The sequence below is a fragment of the Phacochoerus africanus genome, chromosome 1 (genome assembly GCF_016906955.1).
Source record: "Phacochoerus africanus isolate WHEZ1 chromosome 1, ROS_Pafr_v1, whole genome shotgun sequence".
Lineage (NCBI taxonomy): Eukaryota > Metazoa > Chordata > Mammalia > Artiodactyla > Suidae > Phacochoerus > Phacochoerus africanus.
The window spans coordinates 57,682,859-57,702,581 of record NC_062544.1 but is presented as its reverse complement, the minus strand read 5'-3'; the positions used below and the strand labels follow the sequence as shown (position 1 = coordinate 57,702,581).

The window sequence follows — 19,723 nt, the reverse complement described above, 5'->3', positions numbered from 1 at the left end:
CTTTTTCAGAAAACATGAATTCAGATCAGTTTCATTATGTTTAATTATACACAGAAGCTATAATTTTCTTTTGACCCAGAATACTTTCCATGTTTTGAACATAAGAAATTTCATATTATGGATTATAAGATGACCTGTTTCACTGATGTCTTTAATCTTTAAATCTTCTATCTAGAAGGAAATATGGAGCAAACGTTTCCATTGTTGTTGTTTTAGACCTTACACAGATTTTTCTGTGTGTTGGTTCAAGATATTATTCAAAAATGTAATACCATATTTAATTTAAATACATTAAACTAGTTTCTTGAATGTCTTTAAGATATTTTTAGAATAAAATTCTTTAACATGGTATGTATTTCCCCTTAGGTTGCAGCATGCAGAGATACTGGGTATGATTGGTTTGAGCAACTCCTTCAAAACGTGAGTGTTTTTAGATTTTATGACTTAAAAGAACTTTGTCAGTTAAGTATTGGCTTTGTGACAGGGAAAAGGTATTTATTAGGCTGAGTATTTCAATTAATATCCCTATTTAATCAATTGTTCAGTTGCTTGTTACCAGTAAGTTTTCTAAGTCATTGACTGATATCCTGTCTTTCCATCTTTCAAGATAATTTTTTATCCCTTTAATATAGATGATAGACATGGGATCTATAAATATATACACATTGTTGACATATTATAAAATATGTAGAATACATTTATAAAATATATAGAATATATATATAATATTTCCTATAGTAATGTAGGATTAAACCACAATTAGTGTTCTTTAAAAATTTATAGGGAGTTCCCATGGTGGCTCAGTGGTTAACAAATCCAACTAGAAACCATGAGGTTGCAGGTTCAATACCTGGCCTTGCTTAGTGGATTAAGGATCCAGCATTGCCATGAGCTGTGGTGTAGGTCACAGACGCGGCTTGGATCTGGCATTGCTGTGGCTCTGGCATAGGCCGACGGCTACACCTCCGACTAGACCCCTAGCTTGGGACCCTCCATATGCCACGGGTGTGGCCCTAAAAAAGACAAAGAAAAAAAATTTTTTTTAAATGAAAATACTTATCTCCCTCTAAATTTTTTATTTAAGAGTTTTCAAATAGGAATTCCCATCATGGCGCAGCGGAAACGAATCTGACCAGGAACCATGAGGTTGCAGGTTCGATCCCTGGTCTTGCTCAGTGGGTTAAGGGTCCATTGTTGCCGTGAGCTGTGGTGTAGGTCACAGATGCAGCTTGGATCTGGTGTTGCTATGGCTGTGGTATAGGCCGGCAGATGCAGCTCTGATTAGACCCCTGGCCTGGGTACCTCCATATGCCACAGGTGCAGCCCTAAAAAGACAAAAAGACAAAAAAAAAAGAATTTTCAAATAGATGTGAGGACCAATCACCCAGCTTCTTTAATTATTAGCATTTTTTGTAATATTTATCTCTATCTCTCCCCCATTTAAAAAAAATTTTTTTTGGATGTAGTACTTTTAAAGTAAATCCCATACTTTATATCATTTCACCCATAAATACCTTAGTATCTGTCTCTAACAGAAGACTTTAAAAAATATAACCAGAATACGATTATCATCTATATCAAAATAAATAGTAATAAATTATTTCCTAATATCTAATACCTAGTCATTGTTTGCTTTTCCCTGATTGTCTCAAAAATGTATTTTTACAGTTGATTTGCAGTTGTTTGGCTTTCAAGTCTTGGTCTTTAATAGTTGACCCTTCTCTTCTTTGTTCATGCCACTTAAGTGTTTTCCTATAGAGTGTTCTACATCCTAGATTTCATAGCTCTCTTCTTTCTGGTGTCCTTTAAGTTGCTCCCTCTGTGTACCATTTTTTTCTGTAAACTCTTAGTTAGATCTAGAGGTTTACTAATATTGAAGTTCAGTTTTAGGAGTATAAACAAGAATATTCTATAGGTGATCCTGAATATTGTTGCATCACATCAGGAGACATATGTTTGATTGCCCCATTTTCAATGATTTTGAGTGCCTGGTACTTCTGTTATAATGTTTTTCAGGGTTGGTTTTACATGATCACTGCCTAGATTCATTATTTTCACTAGAAGTTGCAAAACACTAATTTTTTTCTAATCATTTTATTTCTTCCATACCAATTAGAATTCTTTAAAGAGAAATTTTGTCCTGATTATTTGGTTAAGATTGGTTATGGTTTGTGCAGAAAATACAGGAGAAATGTTTTATTTTTTTTCATTACTTAGTTTTCAGAATGAGTTTTCATAATAATGAGTTTGTTCGTTTTTTAAAATCAGTCTCAACTAAAAGATTTTTTTATCTTTGTTAATTTATTCCAGTCATAATTCTTTTTGAAACCCAAATTGTTCTATCTTTGCCCAGTAATAGTCCCTTCAAGTCAATCTTGTATCTTTTTGATCTAACCTCATTACTCTTTTGTAGCCTGATTACTTTTGTCTCTGCAAGATGCCCCAGATTCAACTTGTATGTTTTCTGTACCAAACCTGATATCAGCCATTTTCTCCGAAAGCCCTAATACCCTTTAGTGGAAATAATCTGGGTGCTGTGGATATTCCCTGCTGATGGGTTATCTTTAGCTTTGGGTCTTTTCAGAGGATAGAGCTAAAACATATTTTTTAGAAAAAAGAAAAATAAATCAGAATATATATTGATGTATTTAATTCAAATTTAAGATTATGAGATTCTGCTTCATTGATTTTCTTATTTCCTTTAGGCTAAAAATCTTACTTCCAAAGGAAACAAACATAATTTCCTATTTGCTTTGCTCTGTTATATTAACAGTAAGGTTACTGGATAGTTTAATTTTTTTTTTTGCATTTCTTTTTATTTATAGCTCACTTAAGATATACCATTAAAAGTCTACTTTGAAAAAAAGCTTAAAGTTCTATCTTGAAATAATTTTTTGATTATGTCAATAGTATACTATCTTTTGTCTATTTACTTTTTTATTTTAAATAATACTTTTAGTGATTAAACTGTATGTAGCAATACTTTAACAATCAAGCAAAATTATTTTATTAAGACATAATTTACATGCAAAAATATTCACCAATTTTAGGTGAACAGTTTGATTATTTTTAATAATTATTTACAGTGGTGTGAGACTATCACTCTTAAAAGCTTCCTTTTTCCTCTTTGAGGTTGATTCGCTCTCCCTGGCCCTTGGAAACCACTAAGATTCATTCCCTTTTTGTCACTATGGCTGTCCTGTTTGTAGCATTTCATATCAGTAGAATCATACAGTGTGTAATCATTTATGTTTGACATCCTTTAAATAGCAGAATGTTGCTGGTATATTAATACTTTATTCCTTTTTGTTGCTGGATATTATCAGTAGTATGGATGTGTCATAATTTCCTTATTAATTCACAAATTTGTAGACTTTCCGGTTGTCTCCAGTTTGGGTATTATGAATAGTGCTGCTGTGAATATTTCTGTGCAGGTTTTTGTTGGGGATGTGTTGTTTTCATTTTTCTTGGGTAAATTCCTATGATTGTGATTGCTGGGTCATATGGTGGGTGAGAAACTGCCAAGCTGTTTTTCCAAAATGGCAGAACCATTTTGCATTTCCACCAGCAATATTCCAGTTGCTCCACATCCTCACCAGTACTTGATATTGTCAGTCTTCTTAACTTTAGCCATTCTGGTGGTGTGTGGTAATATGTTGGCTTTTAAAAAATTTTTAGATGCCTTTTTTAAATGTCCTCATTGTGTTTGCTTATGTGATCCAGTCTATAATAGCTTAGAGTCTCTTAATCAGCCATGTTACATTTTATAGTTTGACATGATATATTTGACATCCTTTCCCTCCTAAATCTAATAGATAGCTCCGTATCATAGAGCTTTATGGCCATCTTATATTTACATTAGCCATTCTAAAAGGGACATAATAATTTCTGGAGAGCTCTACAACCAAGTATTATTATAATAAATGTTTGGGAGTTCCCCTTGTGACGCAGTGGAAATGAATCTGATTGGTATCCATGAAGACGAGGGTTCAATCCCTGGCCTTGCTCAGTGGGTCGGGCATCCGGCTTTGCTGTAAACTGCGCTATGAGTCGCAGACACAGCTCGGATCTCATGTTGCTGTGGCTGTGGCGTAGGCCAGCAGCTGCAACTCCAATTAGACCCCTAGCCTGGGAACTTCCATGTGCTGTAGGTGCGGCCCTAAAAAGTAAAAATAAATAAATAAATAAATGTATGTTTAAGAATTAAGTACGGCTATCAGAAGTGACATTAGTTAGTATTAATAAAAAGAATCTAAGACAGTATCACTTTGTGCTATTGGCAAGTTAGAAGTAGAAAAGAGAGCACTGGAGAGTTCCTTGGTAGGACTCAGCACTTTCACCGCTGAGTTCAGTCCCTGGTCTGGGAACTAAGGTCCCATATTAAGCTACTGCCTGCTGTGCCAAAACTGATGGTAATAATAATAATAAAATAATAATAAAATAAGGAGTTTCTTTTAAAAAGGAACAGAGAACACTAGATTTATAATTCTTGGCAGTGGCTTTATATCTTTTATATCTTTACTCTTAGACCTCTTTTAGTTAGTTATCAATTCAAGCCTTTCTCCCTCTTCATGTAATGCTTTCCTACTTTATTTTCTGCCAGCAATTTAGTTTACCACAATGACATTGTAACTTTATGATGCAGTCATTAATTAGACTAGCAGAGTTGAATTTAATGAAGTTAAGAAAACTAAAAAATATATAAATACATGTGAGAGAGATATAACCACTCTTAGCAGTTGTAACAACATTGTGCATAAATTTTAAGAGAAGCAGGGAAAGATACAAAGAATAGACTACTAGAAATATCAGAAATTCTTTTTTTTTTTTTTGGAAATTCTTGAATCGAGAATAATTAGCACTCTTACTGTTCCTACATGAACTCATGTATATGCACTCCATTCCATCCAATTTCAGATACTTCATTTTTGTACTGAGTTGACTTTGGATAGATCACTGATTCCCAATTCATAGAATGTGGTTTTTTTAGGGAAACTTGAAGTAGTACATGAAATAGCTTCTAATTTACACATGTACTCTGTCCACTGACTACATAATTTTGTTAGTATGTCAAATATAGGAGCACACATTCACATGTACACGTTTTTTAAATGTGTAGAGATTTCTGTCTTTTATAACTTTTAATGAATTTATAACTTTTTATGATTTTTCAGTAATGTGTAAAATAATTGTCATGAAAGTCCCTACTTTTTTTTGGTTTGTTTCTAAAAAGTGGTTCAGTTCATTTAAACCACTATCATAACCTAAGATGGGTACACAAAATTAAATCAGTTTTACAGTACCACTCATTTTCATCACTTATGATTTAAGATAACAGCCCCTTTTTTTTGTTTGCAAAAAAAAAACAGGCAATGAAAAATCTTGAATAACCTGTTTCTTCTATCCCTGGCCTTTGTAATCCAAAACAAGATCTCGTTACATTCAAATACTACTCCATCAGTCTCCATCAATCAGTGAATGAATAGAAAAACTGTTATATCCATACAGTTTGATAGTGCTTCGCATTTTACTTATTTATTTATTCTTTTTAGGGCCGCACCTGTGGCATATGGAAGTTCCCAGGCTAGGGGTCCAATAGGAGCTGTAACCGCTGGCCTATGCCACAGCCATAGCAACGCAGGATCTAAGCCACATCTGTGACCTAAAGCACAGCTCATGGCCAGGCCATATACTTAACCCACTGAGTGAGGACAGGGATCGAACCCACATCCTCAGGGATATAACTAGTTAGATTCGTAACCCACTGAGCCACAGTGGGAACTCCCAGTGCTCCGCATTATAAAGGAACAGACTACTTAAATGTACAGCAACATAGATGATTAATAAAAACTATTCAGAGTGAAAGAAGCCCTACACAGAAGAGTACATATTCTGATTGCATTTATATGAACTTCTAGGAGAGGCAATACAGATTTTTTTCTGTGTTGGAAAAAAAATCAGGAGAGTGATTGCAGGGGGCCAGGGATTGTCTCAAAAGGGACATGAAAAAAATAAATAAATAAAAAGGAGTTCCCGTCATGGCCCAGTGGTTAATGAATCTGATTAGGAACCATGAGGTTGCGGGTTCGATCCCTGCCCTTGCTCAGTGGGTTGACGATCCAGCGTTGCCGTGAGCTGTGGTGTAGGTTGCAGACGCAGCTTGGATCCCGTGTTGCTGTGGCTCTGGCGTAGGCTGGTGGCTACAGCTCCAATTCAACCCCTAGACTGGGAACCTCCATATGCCGTGGGAGCGGCCCAAGAAATGGCAAAAAGACAAAAAAAAAGGGGGGGGGGGGGACATGAATTAGTCATGTTTCTCCAGAGAAGCAGAATGAACAAGATGGTGAGAAAGGGAGAGAGAGAAAAGATTTATTATAAGGAATTGGCGCATGTGATTATGAAGGTCCTTCAGTCCCACAATCTGCTGTCTGCAGACTGGAGACCCCAGAAAAGCTGCTGTGTCCTAAAGCCTGAAGCCAGGAAGCTTCGATAGTGTAAATCCCAGTTTGAATGTGGGAGGAGACTGTTGTCCCAGCTCAAATAGAGAATGGTCGATTTCTTTTGTTCTTTTCAGGCCCTCTGTGGATTGTGTGATGCTCACTCACATTGGAGAGAGTAGTCTACTTTGCTGCCAATCCAAATGCTAATCTCATGTAGAACCACCTAATTCACCAACACACCCAGGAATAATGTTTAACTCATTAACTGGACGTTTCTTGGTCATGTTAACATTTAAAATGAACCATCACAATTCCATCCTTTGTTAACTGGGCACCATATACATCTCCTTAAATCATACCTAATCTCCAAATAAAGACAGTAACAAGGTCATGATTCTACCTACCACAATACAACTATCCTGCATACAATCAGAAATGTGAGGAGTTCCTGCTGTGGCACAGTGGAAACAAATCTGACTAGGAACCATGAGGTTGCAGGTTCCATCCCTGGCCTCGCCCAGTGGGTGAAGGATCCAGTGTTGCTGTGAGCTGTGGTGTAGGTTGCAGACACGGCTTGGATCTGGCATTGCTGTGGCTGTAGTATAGGCCGGTGGCTACAGCTCTGATTCAACCCCTAGCCTGGGAACCTCCATATGCCGAGAGCGCAGCCCTAGAAAAAAGATTTAAAAAAAAAAAAAAGACTAAAAAATAAATAATAATAATAAAAAAAGGGAGTTCCCGTCGTGGCGCAATGGTTAACGAATCCGACTAGGAACCATGATGTTGCGGGTTCGATCCCTGCCCTTGCTCAGTGGGTTAACAATCCGGCATTGCCATGAGCTGTGGTATAGGTTGCAGACGCTGCTCGGATCCAGCATTGCTGTGGCCCTGGTGTAGGCCAGCGGCTTCAGCTCCGATTAGACCCTAGCCTGGGAACTTCCATATGCCGCGAGAGTGGCCCAAGAAATGGCAAAAAGACAAAAAAATAAAAAATAAATAATTAAAATAAAAAAAAAAAAGAAATGTGCTAACCCCTTCCCCAGCAGAAGTCCTAGAGTGGTGTTTTCTTTTCTCCTTCATATGCCATAATTCAAGTACTATGAGGTCAAATTAACAACACTTAAATACTATAATATGAAGTCAATACATTTTTATTTTACATGGTAAGGGAATAGGGGGATATTTTCTCACTTTCCATCTCAATCTCTTTCCCTGTTCCTCTTCCCCTCCTGTACACACAGTAGAGAGAGACACACACACACATTCATAACAAAATAAGTGGGACATACTCCTGACAATTTTTTTTTTGTCTTTTTGCCATTTTCTTGGGCCACTCCCGCAGCATATGGAGGTTCCCAGGCTAGGGGTTTAATCCGAGCTGTAGCCACCAGCCTACGCCAGAGCCACAGCAATGCAGGATCCGAGCCGCATCTGCAACCTACCCCACAACTCATGGCAACACCAGATCCTTAACCCACTGAGCAAGGCCAGGGATGAAACCCAAAACCTCATGATTCCTAGTCGGATTCATTAACCACTGAGCCACAACGGGAACTCCTACTCGTGACAATTAAAGTCCTTGTTTATATAATTGGTAATGTGATCATGGCTGGTATTTATAACTACCTTCACCACTGCTGAATCTGTATTTCATTTGTCTTCAGCAAGCATTACAGATGGTTCCTTGTTTGGTGAGGTGACCCATACCTTTATTCCTAAAGGGTCTATGCCATTAGTAGTCCCGCCTGAATTAGGTTGTCCTAGTTTTCCATCGACCTTAATCAGAGGACATGGTAATACTAAGAGATGGCCTGAGGTACCGTCTGTATTCCATACCTTTTCTTCCATACCTTCATTTTTCAATAGTACTCCAGTGTCAACTTGGTAGTCAGGATCAGTCACTCCATCCAGCACCCTAACTCTCTTCTTTGTCGTCTTTACTTGTTGATTCAGAGACATAGGTGACAGTTTTAATTTTCAGTTCAGTGAAATTGTTGTTTCTCCTAGTAGGAGCATTACTCTCTCTGGAACCTCTTTCTAGGCCAGCAGAGCATAAAGTTGCTGGAACAGAAGCAAAAATTTACTAATGGGTCACTAGAGGTGGTAGTGAGTGATGCCCCTCAAATTTCCACACCTTGAATCCTGGACCATGAATCCTAGCAATTGACTAAACAGCACCATATATTGGATGCTAATTCAGAGCATCAGAACCTGCTAGAGAATCTTACCCATCCATTCCAAAATATTACCACCTATCTGGTTTTGTAACTGAGTCTTTTAAAGGCCATTCCATATTCTTTCGAGACAGCTGTTTCAGAATGGTGGGAAGCATGGACATGAGCATGGGCCCACTGCTGTACTTCTTTTGCTATGTAGTAAGTTTCTTAATCAAAAGCACTGCTATATGGAATACCATTATGGCACATAAGCTACTCTATAAGTCCACAAGCGGTAGTTTTGGTAGAAGCATTACATGCAGGAAAGGCAAATAGGGTAAGTATGTATTCCAGTAAGAACATAATGCTACCCCCTTCCACGATGGAAGTAGTCCAGTGTGATTGACTTGCCACCAGGTAGCTGGTAACCCAGGGAATCATTCCATATCAGGGACTCAGTATTGCTCTCTATTGCTGGCAGATCAGGCACTCAGCAGTGGCCCTAGCCAGGTCAGCCTTGGTGAGTGGAAGTCCAAGTTGCTGAGCCAATCCATGATCTCTGTCCCTGCCACCATGGACACCATGTTCATGAGCCTGTTGTATGATGACAGGAGTGACTGGGGAAAGAGGCTGATATCCTCAGAAAAGTGTTTGCAAAACAGGTCATCCTGCTTACTTGCCTTTTAAAATCTTGTTCTGTTGAGGTCATATGCCTCTTCTCCAAATTTCCTTGTCACAAACATTCCAATCATGTTCCTTCCAAGTCCCTGACCATCCAGCCAAACCATTGGTCGTAACCCATGAATCAATATATAATCACACGTCTGGTCATTTCTCCTTCCAAGTAGAGTAAACAAGCAGATGCACAGCTTAAGGTTCTTCTGCCCATTGGGAGAATTTCTCTTCACCATTGTCCTTCAGGGATGTCCCGGAAAGGGGCCATATTGTAACAACTGTCCACTTTTGGGTGGTACCTGCACATTGCACAGTCCCATCTGTAAACCAGGCCCAAGTCTTCTCTTCCCCTGTCAGCTGATTGTAGAGAATTCCCTATAAGGCCATAGATAGAGGCTGGGAGGATGAAAGTAGTGTAGCAGAAGTGGGAACCATAGGCATTTGAGCCACTTTTTCATGTAATTAACTTGTGCCCTTTGGCCTCCTCTGATCCAGTCATGTATCTTCCACTTCCATTTGATGATATAGTTGCTGCTGTGCACACCCACGTTTATGGCTTGGTAAGGCAGATATCACCCAGTTCATGATAGACAGCTTAGAAGGCATGATATTTTGGTGGCCCATGACTAGACACTTAGTATCTACTAAGGCCCAGTATGCACTGGGAGCTAGTTCTCCAAGAGTGTTATCTGTAGAAGATTGATTATAGGGTTTGCTCCAAAATCCTAAGGACTTTTGTTGCAGTTCATATATAGGGGCTGCCGTAGGCTCCAAACAGCATCCTTACTGCCTTTGACACTTCAAGCATCACTGGATCTGCTGGATTACATGGCCCAAGTGGCACAGCACCTTGCACAGCAGCCTGGACCTATTCTGTTCTGGGCCCCACTGAACACCAACAAATTCTTAGGTCACTCAGTAAATGAGCCAGAATAATACACCAAATTGAGAAGTGTGTTGCCTCCAAAATTCAAAGAAACCGACTAGGTGTTGAACCTCTTCTTTGATTATAGCAGGGGCCAGATGCAGCATCTTATTCTTTACTTTAAAATGGGTATCTCAGCATATCCCACACCACTAGGCCCCCAGGAATTTCTTTGAATTAGCCCCTAAATTTTTGTTTGATTTATTTCACACGTATCTCACCATTAAGTCTAGTATTGTTGCTACTTTTTGCTAACTACATGCAGTCAGCATAAGTTTACAATCAAATACTCTGTCTCCATCAGTTAATGAACCAGTAAAAAACCTGATGTATCCATATAATTTAATAGTATGTCATATCATAAAGGAGCAAACTATTGATACATATAGCAACGTAGGTAAATAATAAAAATATTATGCAGAGTGAAAAGTACCCTGTAGGAGTTCCCGTCATGGCTCAGCAGTAATAAACCCAGCTAGCAGCCAGCATCCATGAGAATGCAGGTTTGATCCCTGGCCTTGCTCAGTGGGTTACAGATCTGGTGTAGCTGTGAGCTGTGGTGTAGGTTGCAGATGTGGCTCAGATCCCACGTTGCTGTGGCTCTGGTGTACACCGGGAGCTACAGCTCCAATTTTACGCCTAGCCTGGGGACTTCCATGTGCCATGGTGCAGCCCTAAAAAAGACCCCCAAAAAAGAAAGGAAGAAGCCCTCCACAGAAGAGTAGATGTTATGATTCCATTTATATGAAGCTCTAGGAGAGGCTAAACAAATCTATATTGGAAAAAATCAGAAGAGTGTTTGCAGGGGCCGAAGATTGAATGGGAAGGAACATGAGAAAACTTTCAAGGGTGTTGGTATTGATCTATATCCGTGGTTCTGAAAGTATCAAGATTCTCATTCTAAGCGAAGTAAGTCAGAAAGAGAAAGACAAATACCGTATGATATCACTTATACCTGGAATCTAATAATACACACAAACCTTTCCACAGAAAAGGAACTCATGGACTTGGAGAACAGACTTGTGGTTGCCAAGGGGGAGGGGGAGGGCACGGGGCGGACTGGGAATCTGGAGTTAATAGATGCAAACTATTGCTTTGGAATAGGTAAGCAGTGAGATCCTGCTCTATAGCACTGGGAACTGTATCTAGTCATTTATGATGGAGCATGATGGAGGATAATGTGAGAAAAAGAATGTATATATGTATGTGTGACTGGGTCACTTTGCTGTACAGTAGAAAATTGACAGAATAGTGTAAACCAACTATAATGGGAAAAAAATCATTTAAAAAGTAATAAAAGTTATCAAGATTACCTGCGATTTGTTAGAAGTAAAATTCTAAGGCTTTACCCCACACCTAATTAATCAGTAGCTCTGAAGTTGGGGCCCACCATTCTGGGTTTAATAGAGTCTGTGGATGATTCTGATATAAATTAAAGATGAAGAAACACTGTACTTTATCTTGGTAGGGAATTTGAATTATATAAGTGAATGCACTTAAAACTGGGCAAGTATACACTAAAGATTTGTACATATCACCTCATGTAAATTTTATCCCAAAAAGAAAAAAGGAGTATACTGTTGCATACAATTTACTTTGAAATACATCAAAAATAAGAATGGATGGAGGTGTATATATGTTCACATATACATGTGTTCATATATACATATACCAGTGCATGCATATCACTAGGCTGATTTAATTGTGTGTGAGAGAGAGTGTGTGATTTAACATTAAAGAAAAAATAATCATCTCAGAGGACACAGGAAAAATCTTTGATAAAATTTAATGCCTTTGAATGATAACTTCTAGTAAACTAGGAATAAAGTCTGACAGAAAACAAACTATAAAACCTAAAATGAAAATCATTCAAAGTAGGAAGATGTTAAAAGAGATTTCCTCAAAATCAAGAATAAAAAATATTCATCCAACATGTCAAGGTGATTATAAAATGTAAATGGAAGAGTAAAGAGCTAAAAAAGTAATTGTCACTTTGTGAAAATACAGGAGCATTGATCTGCCTTAGCAAATATCAGGACTTATCTTTAAAAATACAGTAATTAAGATAGCATAGTCTTTTCAGTAAATGTGGCTGAGACAACTAGCCATCCATAAGGATTTTTTTTTGTCTTTTTGCCTTTTTCTGGGGCCGCTTCCTGTGGCATATGGAGGTTCCCAATCTAGGGATCTAATCGGAACTGTAGACGCTGGCCTATGCCAGAGCCACAGCAACTCAGGATCCGAGCCAGGTCTGCAACCTACACCACAGCTCACGGCAACGCCAGATCCTTAACCCACTGAGCAAGGTCAGGTATCGAACCCGCAACCTCATGGTTCCTAGTCGGATTCGTTAACCACTGCGCCACCATGGGAACTCCATGGATTTTTTTTTTTTTAATGCTAATTTCAATTTAGCAATCAACTCCATGTAGATTAAAGGAATTCTTTATAGTTTTTTAGATGAAAAAATATATATGTAAATATACTTTTTACCTTTCTAATTTTTTTTTCCTTTTCATGGCCACACCTGTGGCATGTGGAAGTTCCTGACATAGGGGCCAAACCTGCGTCCTCATGGATGCTATTCAGGTTCTTGACCCACTGCGCCACAGTAGGGACTCCCTATTTTTTACCTTTCTTAGGGAAAAATTTATCACAAAGGCCATTAATCTAAAGAGATTGATGAATTTCGCTGCCTTAAAATAAAGAATATATATGAATCAAGAAAACGCAAGTCACAAACTTGGAAAAATATTTGACATAGATATAATTGAAAAAGGGTCATTATTAAAAGTATATAAAGAAGTCACCTATAAACCAATATAAGGCAACAGTCCTGGTAGAAAAACAGGAGAAAGTCATGAATAAGTATTTCCTAGAGGAAATAGCACATATTGGCTGATAAGCTATTAACCTCATTAGTAATATGGGAAGTACAAATCACATTTTACATCCATTTGGGGGCATAAGTTGAGAAGTCCGGTGATAAACGAATAAGGGAGAAAAGATGTATTAAACAGTAACTCTTAAACACTGGTGCTGAGAAAATACCACAACAAAAGCTTTCTAATTTAGATAATTTCATTAAGTTGAACATTCATATATCCTATGACCCAGTCATTCCAGTCCAAGGTATATAATCAGGAGCATCTTACATATATGCACCAAGGAGATGACTAAAAGAATGCTCATTATGCCACTAAAATTGTAATTAACTTACCTCCAGAAAAGTGGATAAAGGAATTGCAGTATAGACACACAACAGTGGTTGTATAACAGTAAGAATGAATAGAATACAGTTCCATGAACCAACCTAGATTACAGTTAGTGACATGTTGAGTGAAAAGGGAAAATCCTTGAAGACTACATCCAGTATGATCACCTTTTAGAATTGAAATCCAGCAAAACTATCAACAGTATATAGCTTAGGCAGGTTTTTTAAGCAGAGAAATGGTAAAATTCCTGGTAAGTGGTACCTTGAAAGTGAAATAGGAAGGAGCACATTGAGACATATAAGTTACTGGAAATATTCTTTTCTTGAGTTTATAGTGCATCATTATATTTATAAGTAAATAAAAGGCAGTGTTTATGACTCATACTTTTGCGTATATTTGATGTCTTGGAGAGCAAAGAGAAAAAACAGAAGTGAGGGGGTTGTTTTCTCCTTCTGCCTGAAAAAGACCAGGTAGCATATAATTTTATGAGCTAGTTGTTTAGGGTTGAGTTAAGGAGCAGGACAAGGAGAATTTGCTGTTCAGAGTTGAAACCGGATAAATTGAAGTTATTTTTTTTTTCCCCTGTCATTTTAGGGCCGCACCCATGGCATATGGAAGTTCCCAGGCTAGGGGTTGAATTGGAGCTGCAGCTGCAAGCCTACACAACAGCCATAGCCACTCCAGATCCAAGCCACATCTGCGACCTATACCACAGCTGACGGCAATACCAGATCCTTAACCCACTGAGCCACAACAAGAACTCCAATTGAAGTTTTCTTGCTTTGGTTTATTTCTTTAAATTGGAGAGAGCAGGGGAAGTGTGTGTGATATGTTATTCTGAATGCTGTCACTTTTAATCATCCATGCATCTTGTAGTGAAAATTTAAACTTGTACTGTCCCATAATAGCCACGACTTTTTTCATTTAAATTAATTTGAATTTTTATTTAATTTTAATTCCTGAGTCATACCAGCCACATTTCAAGTGTTTAGTAGCTGCATGTGGTTTGTGGCAGCAGTATTGGACAGCACTAGAACTATTCTCATAAATTACACGTTTCAACTTCTTTTAATATCCCTAAAGAATGGTATTAGCTGATCTTTATTAACAAACGGGATATACGTTGGAGGATTTTACCATTGACCTCTGATTATGAAACACTGGATTGGTTTTATTTTTTGGCTATAGTTAGATTGGTCTCTTTTCCTCATATCATTATTCATGACACTCTTCTAACATTGTTTATTAATACTTTAGTAAAGGATAATATAGGGAGGAAATCCAGCCTTATGTTTTAATTGAGAATTTTAAGATGCAATTCAGATGTAGTTACAGTTTTTAAAATGTATTTGAGACAGCAAAGGACTTGAAGTAATGAGGAATGGAATTGTAATTCTTTAAAATCATTTAACTAGCATTCCTCTTAAAGGAATGTATTGTTCTCATTTCTTTCATAATTCTACCTTAGGCCCTACACATAGCAATTTAAACTTCATACTAAAATTGATTGAAAGTACTTATAAATTACTGGTTTGTAAGGCTATTTTAAAATATTTGTTATACATTTTTGTTTGTTAATTTGCATTTTCAGTATTGTTGATGAAAAGTTGAAAAGTTTATTACTTGACACATTTAATGCATTTATGTTGTTATTGTCTAATGAATTAATTATACTGGGATTTTTTTTTTTTTTACATATATACATATATAGTTGTTGAAGTCTGAAGAGGATTCCTCATATAAACCTGTGAAGAAAGCTTGTACTCAACTTGTTGATAACCTAGTTGAGCACATTCTTAAATATGAGGAATCTCTAGCTGGTAAGACATTTTATATATTGGTCATTAAGTTGATTTATAAAATATTTTAAAATACTTTGGGCTAATTTCTCATTTTTGCCTCTAGCTCTATTTAGGCTAACAATCAACTACTTCACTTTTAGATGAAATCTGTTTTTTGTTTGGTGTTGAATTCTGAGTTATATTGTTATGATTGATTAATACTATCTAGAACAGTTCAATAAAAGCATAGGCCTCATCTCTTCCACATATCTTTCAATAGCACATAGTTTTAGATGTCATAATGAAAAAGAATTAAAGTAAGTTTGGGGGCTAACATACATTAGCCAAATGCACTCATCCAAAAATTATTTGATATCCTTTAAATCATATAAAATTTTATACCAAGATGAAATTTTTAGTTATTATAAAAATGTTTTTAAAAATTTATAGTACATTTCTAATATCATTTATAATTATTATATAAAGTGTGCTTAATCTTGATCTAGAAAGCTGTTAATATTTTTTAAATTGACAAATTCCTTAAATATTTACTGTTTTAGATTATCTGTCACACTGTCAGTCACAAAATTGAAGTTATTAATGAAAATATAAATAATTATTTAAAACCATAAAGTCATAATTGATATCTATTGCTTAAAAGCACACAAGTCTAATATTGTTTTCCATCCCCCAGTGTACATTAATGAGGAACAATAGTCAGCCTCAGTCAGTTGTCAAAATTGGGGGCCAGTTGCCTCTTAACAGAGGTGCCATTTATGGTGACATAATTGTTGCTGTCCTTCATATTTTTATGCAGTTTTTTCCTTTAATGTATTTTTTTTTCATGTTTACCTCTTTTTCTTTTTAATCTCCTCTTCTGTTTCCTCTATTTTTTCCCTATCCTAGATTTTAAGGGTGATACTATTGTCACTCAATGTTTAAAAGTTGCTAATCTCCTCTAAAAACTCCTAAGAACCATTGTATCTCCTAACTATCAATATTTCCCTCTCACTCAAACAACGTGATATATATCTTTCTAATATGTAGCAGTGGTCCAGCTTCTTTTCACTCCCATCTTCTAACATTCTTCTACAGCAGCATCTCTTTTGTTTTCCCCCAGTTCTTTAAACACAGTATCACCTCAGCTAAGTTACTTTTGTCCCCCTTTGCTTATTTTCTTTCCTATACTCATTTCCATCTAGTTTTAGATATAACCAAAACCATGTTTTTTTCCCAAAATCCCATCTCTGAACTTTCCAACTTCCATTCTGCTTTTTAACTTCAATCCTATGCCCCTCATTGTAAAACTTGCCTTCCATAGTGTAGCTTCTTGTCCTGTATCCTTAATATATGTAATATTATATAACAAAGAAAAAATGAAATGTAGGAAGTCTAGTATCATAAGAAGTGCTAATCTGTTACATTGAAGCATGTACTGAATCTATTCAGGGGATAGTATTGAGTAATTTAAATATTCTATATAATTTCCAGTGCCTTATCATATTTTAGTGTCTTATTTCTCTGTTTGTTTTTCCAGACTCTGACAATAAAGGTGTGAATTCTGGAAGATTGGTAGCTTGCATAACCACTTTGTTCTTATTCAGCAAAATAAGACCCCAGCTCATGGTTAAACATGCCATGACTATGCAGCCATATCTTACCACTAAATGTAGTGTAAGTATAGAGCTGTCCTATTTTTCTCTCTTACATAAGCCATATAGTAAATATTTTAAAATTCACATTGTGTCATCCACATTTTCCCTTACAAATGATAGTCATTTTCACTGACATATCACCTGGGTCGTGTAGTCAAATGTATGTTCTAATAATTGCGGCAAGTTATCTATAAACATCATTTTTCTGATGTATTACAAACAACATTCAGGCTCCATTTCTTGCTAAGCTCCTCAGACTAACCCCTTAGTAATGCTTAGTAAACATTGTAACTATTGTTAGGACTTAAAAGGTGATTGAGGCAGAGTTCTATCACTGAGAAATTTACTATCTTTTGGGTTCTGATTTTGCTTTTCATTTGCCATTTTTGATATATTTTATTTATTTTTATAACATATCAATATATTGAATATGGAAAATCTAGGACCATCAGAGATGTTAGGCTATTATTTTAAGTTAATATTACACATACTCTGTTTTCCTAAGATCAAATGTAAAAGATTAAATATTGTTTAAGATAAACCAACTTATATGATAGTATGGTAAGTTAAGTGGCTTAATACAAAAATATAAAAATTATAAGACATCAATCATGGTGAGTTAAGTTGCTTATTAAAACACTAAATTTTAAAATACTCTAAAAACCTAAAAATAAAATTTTTTTTTTTTACTTACTTTGTTTCCAGTGTTCCTAAGGAGCTAATTTAAACTGTTTACTGAATTTGTTTTGCTGTTATGGTCAGGCTTTTTGGTGATCTAAATTAATAAATTCTATGTGAAAACCTCAGGATATCCTGAGAAATTTTAAGAACTGAAGAAAATACCAGAAGATAAATACGTTAAAACCAATATGTATAATACTTATGAAACAACATAAAAAAAATAATTCTGTCTTTAGAGCTTCTATTATATCCAGAAATAAACTGATTCATATGTAATCTATGGTTAATGATAATAGCTAATATTTATTGAGCACAGTGCCAAGCACTGTGAAGAATTTTACATGCATTTTCTCATTTGCATTAGTTTTACAGATAAGGAAATGAAAGCCATATAGAATAAAAATAATTTGCCCAGGGAGTTCCCGTCGTGGCGCAGTGGTTAATGAATCCGACTAGGAACCATGAGGTTGCGGGTTCGATCCCTGCCCTTGCTCAGTGGGTTAACAATCCGGCGTTGCCGTGAGCTGTGGTGTAGGTCGCAGACGCGGCTCGGATCCCGCGTTGCTGTGGCTCTGGCATAGGCTGGCAGCTACAGCTCCGATTCGACCCCTAGCCTGGGAACCTCCATATGCCACGAGAGCAGCCCAAGAAATGGCGAAAAGACAAAAAAAAAATGATTTGCCCAGTGTCACACAGCTAATGAGTCCCAAAACTAGAATTCCACCCCATGTCTCTTTGCCTCTAGAATCTGGATATAAAGGAATATTGTCCTTGTTTCAGTCACTGTTTTTGAAAGCAAGTTTACTTTGAAATACTTTGTACAATTTGTTATGCATATATATTTTATATATACAATTAATACAAAGTTTAATATAAATAAGGCCCATCTCATATATGATAGACATCTTTTTAAATGTTTTGTTTTCTATATCCTAACCCCCATCTTTATTCCTCCTCGTCTCAGGATAAGCAGTCTGCAATATTCTTGCATACTTTATCCATGTTTCTGTAATTGCAGACAAACGTATGTACATATACAAATGGTTAACCAGGTTTTTTAAAAATCAGGTCATGGTCCATACATATCTGTTAGGCACTTTTACTAATCTCCAATTACCTGTTATATATTTAATTTATCCTCTTGAATGGCTACATATTATTAATCTTATGGCTGTCCTGTGATTTATTTAACCATATCCCATTTCTGCAGGTATTTACATTGTTTTCTATTGTTAGCCACTACAAATAATTCCTTAATAATCATCCCTATTAATATACTTTTAAACACTGCTGCTTTTTTTCCTTTGGGATAGATTCTGAGGAATTGCCTTATCAGACTGAGAGAATGGTTTTTTTAGTCCTGATTTTGGTTTTGAATAGGTCTTGCTATATTGCTGGTGGACATGTTTCATAGCCTCTTTGGAAACCAGTACACGACAAGCTATGTCATTTTTGTACTCTTTGCTAGTCTAACAAGTGTAAAAGAATAGTTCATTGTTTCTTCAACTTCCCTCTCCTGATTTCCAGGCAGGTTGAGCATCTTTTATGATATTAAACAGTTGGACTTGATTTTCTGTGATTTGACTATTCTTATCATTTGCCCATTTTACCTTTGAATTGTGGGCATTTTTTCCCTTAAAAAAAGAACTCTTTAATCTGAATGTTTTAGATATCGAACTGTCTTATGTATATTCATTTCAAATATTTATGTGGCTCTTTTCCTTCATGATTTCCATATTCATTAAAATTTTTCTTATAGATTTTAAGATACTTCACTTACTTGATTTTTCAAGCCAGTGATGTTAAGAGTAGTTTCAAAAACTTTTTACATTTTTTTAAAGTAAAATTTTCGCAATGATTATCAAATGAATTTATCTTACCTGACAAAAGCTAATTTATCCCTAGACCCCCTTTAACTCAACCCATTAAAGGAGGTGGGAGTGGAAGATGACAGAGAACAACAGGATTTCCATGTTACTTGGAAAGAAGTATTGATCTTACCTATTTTTTTATTTATTTAATACAGTGGGCATGCTAAAGGAAGGATATATATAAGGTCAGAAAGTTTTTAACCAGTGTGGCAATAAGTTCAAAGAGTTCAAAATGAGTGTCAGTAACCTGTTGCTAAGAATAAGGCGTGAATGATAGCTTGGCTAGATAAAAAACATGTTAAAAACTTTAACGTGTTCTCCCCC

General features: G+C 36.3%; 1 protein-coding gene across 5 annotated transcripts in view; it reads left to right on the top strand.

Annotated features, from left to right (window-relative positions):
• Window positions 1-19,723, top strand: part of NIPBL (NIPBL cohesin loading factor) — a 212,951-nt gene that overhangs the window by 172,341 nt on the left and 20,887 nt on the right. For all 5 annotated transcript variants that reach the window (XM_047766921.1, XM_047766939.1, XM_047766931.1 and 2 more), the window contains 3 exons: window positions 367-420; window positions 15,123-15,231; window positions 16,730-16,866. In XM_047766921.1, coding sequence (XP_047622877.1) covers window positions 367-420; window positions 15,123-15,231; window positions 16,730-16,866 — 300 coding nt within the window. The remainder of the gene's footprint in view (window positions 1-366; window positions 421-15,122; window positions 15,232-16,729; window positions 16,867-19,723) is intronic.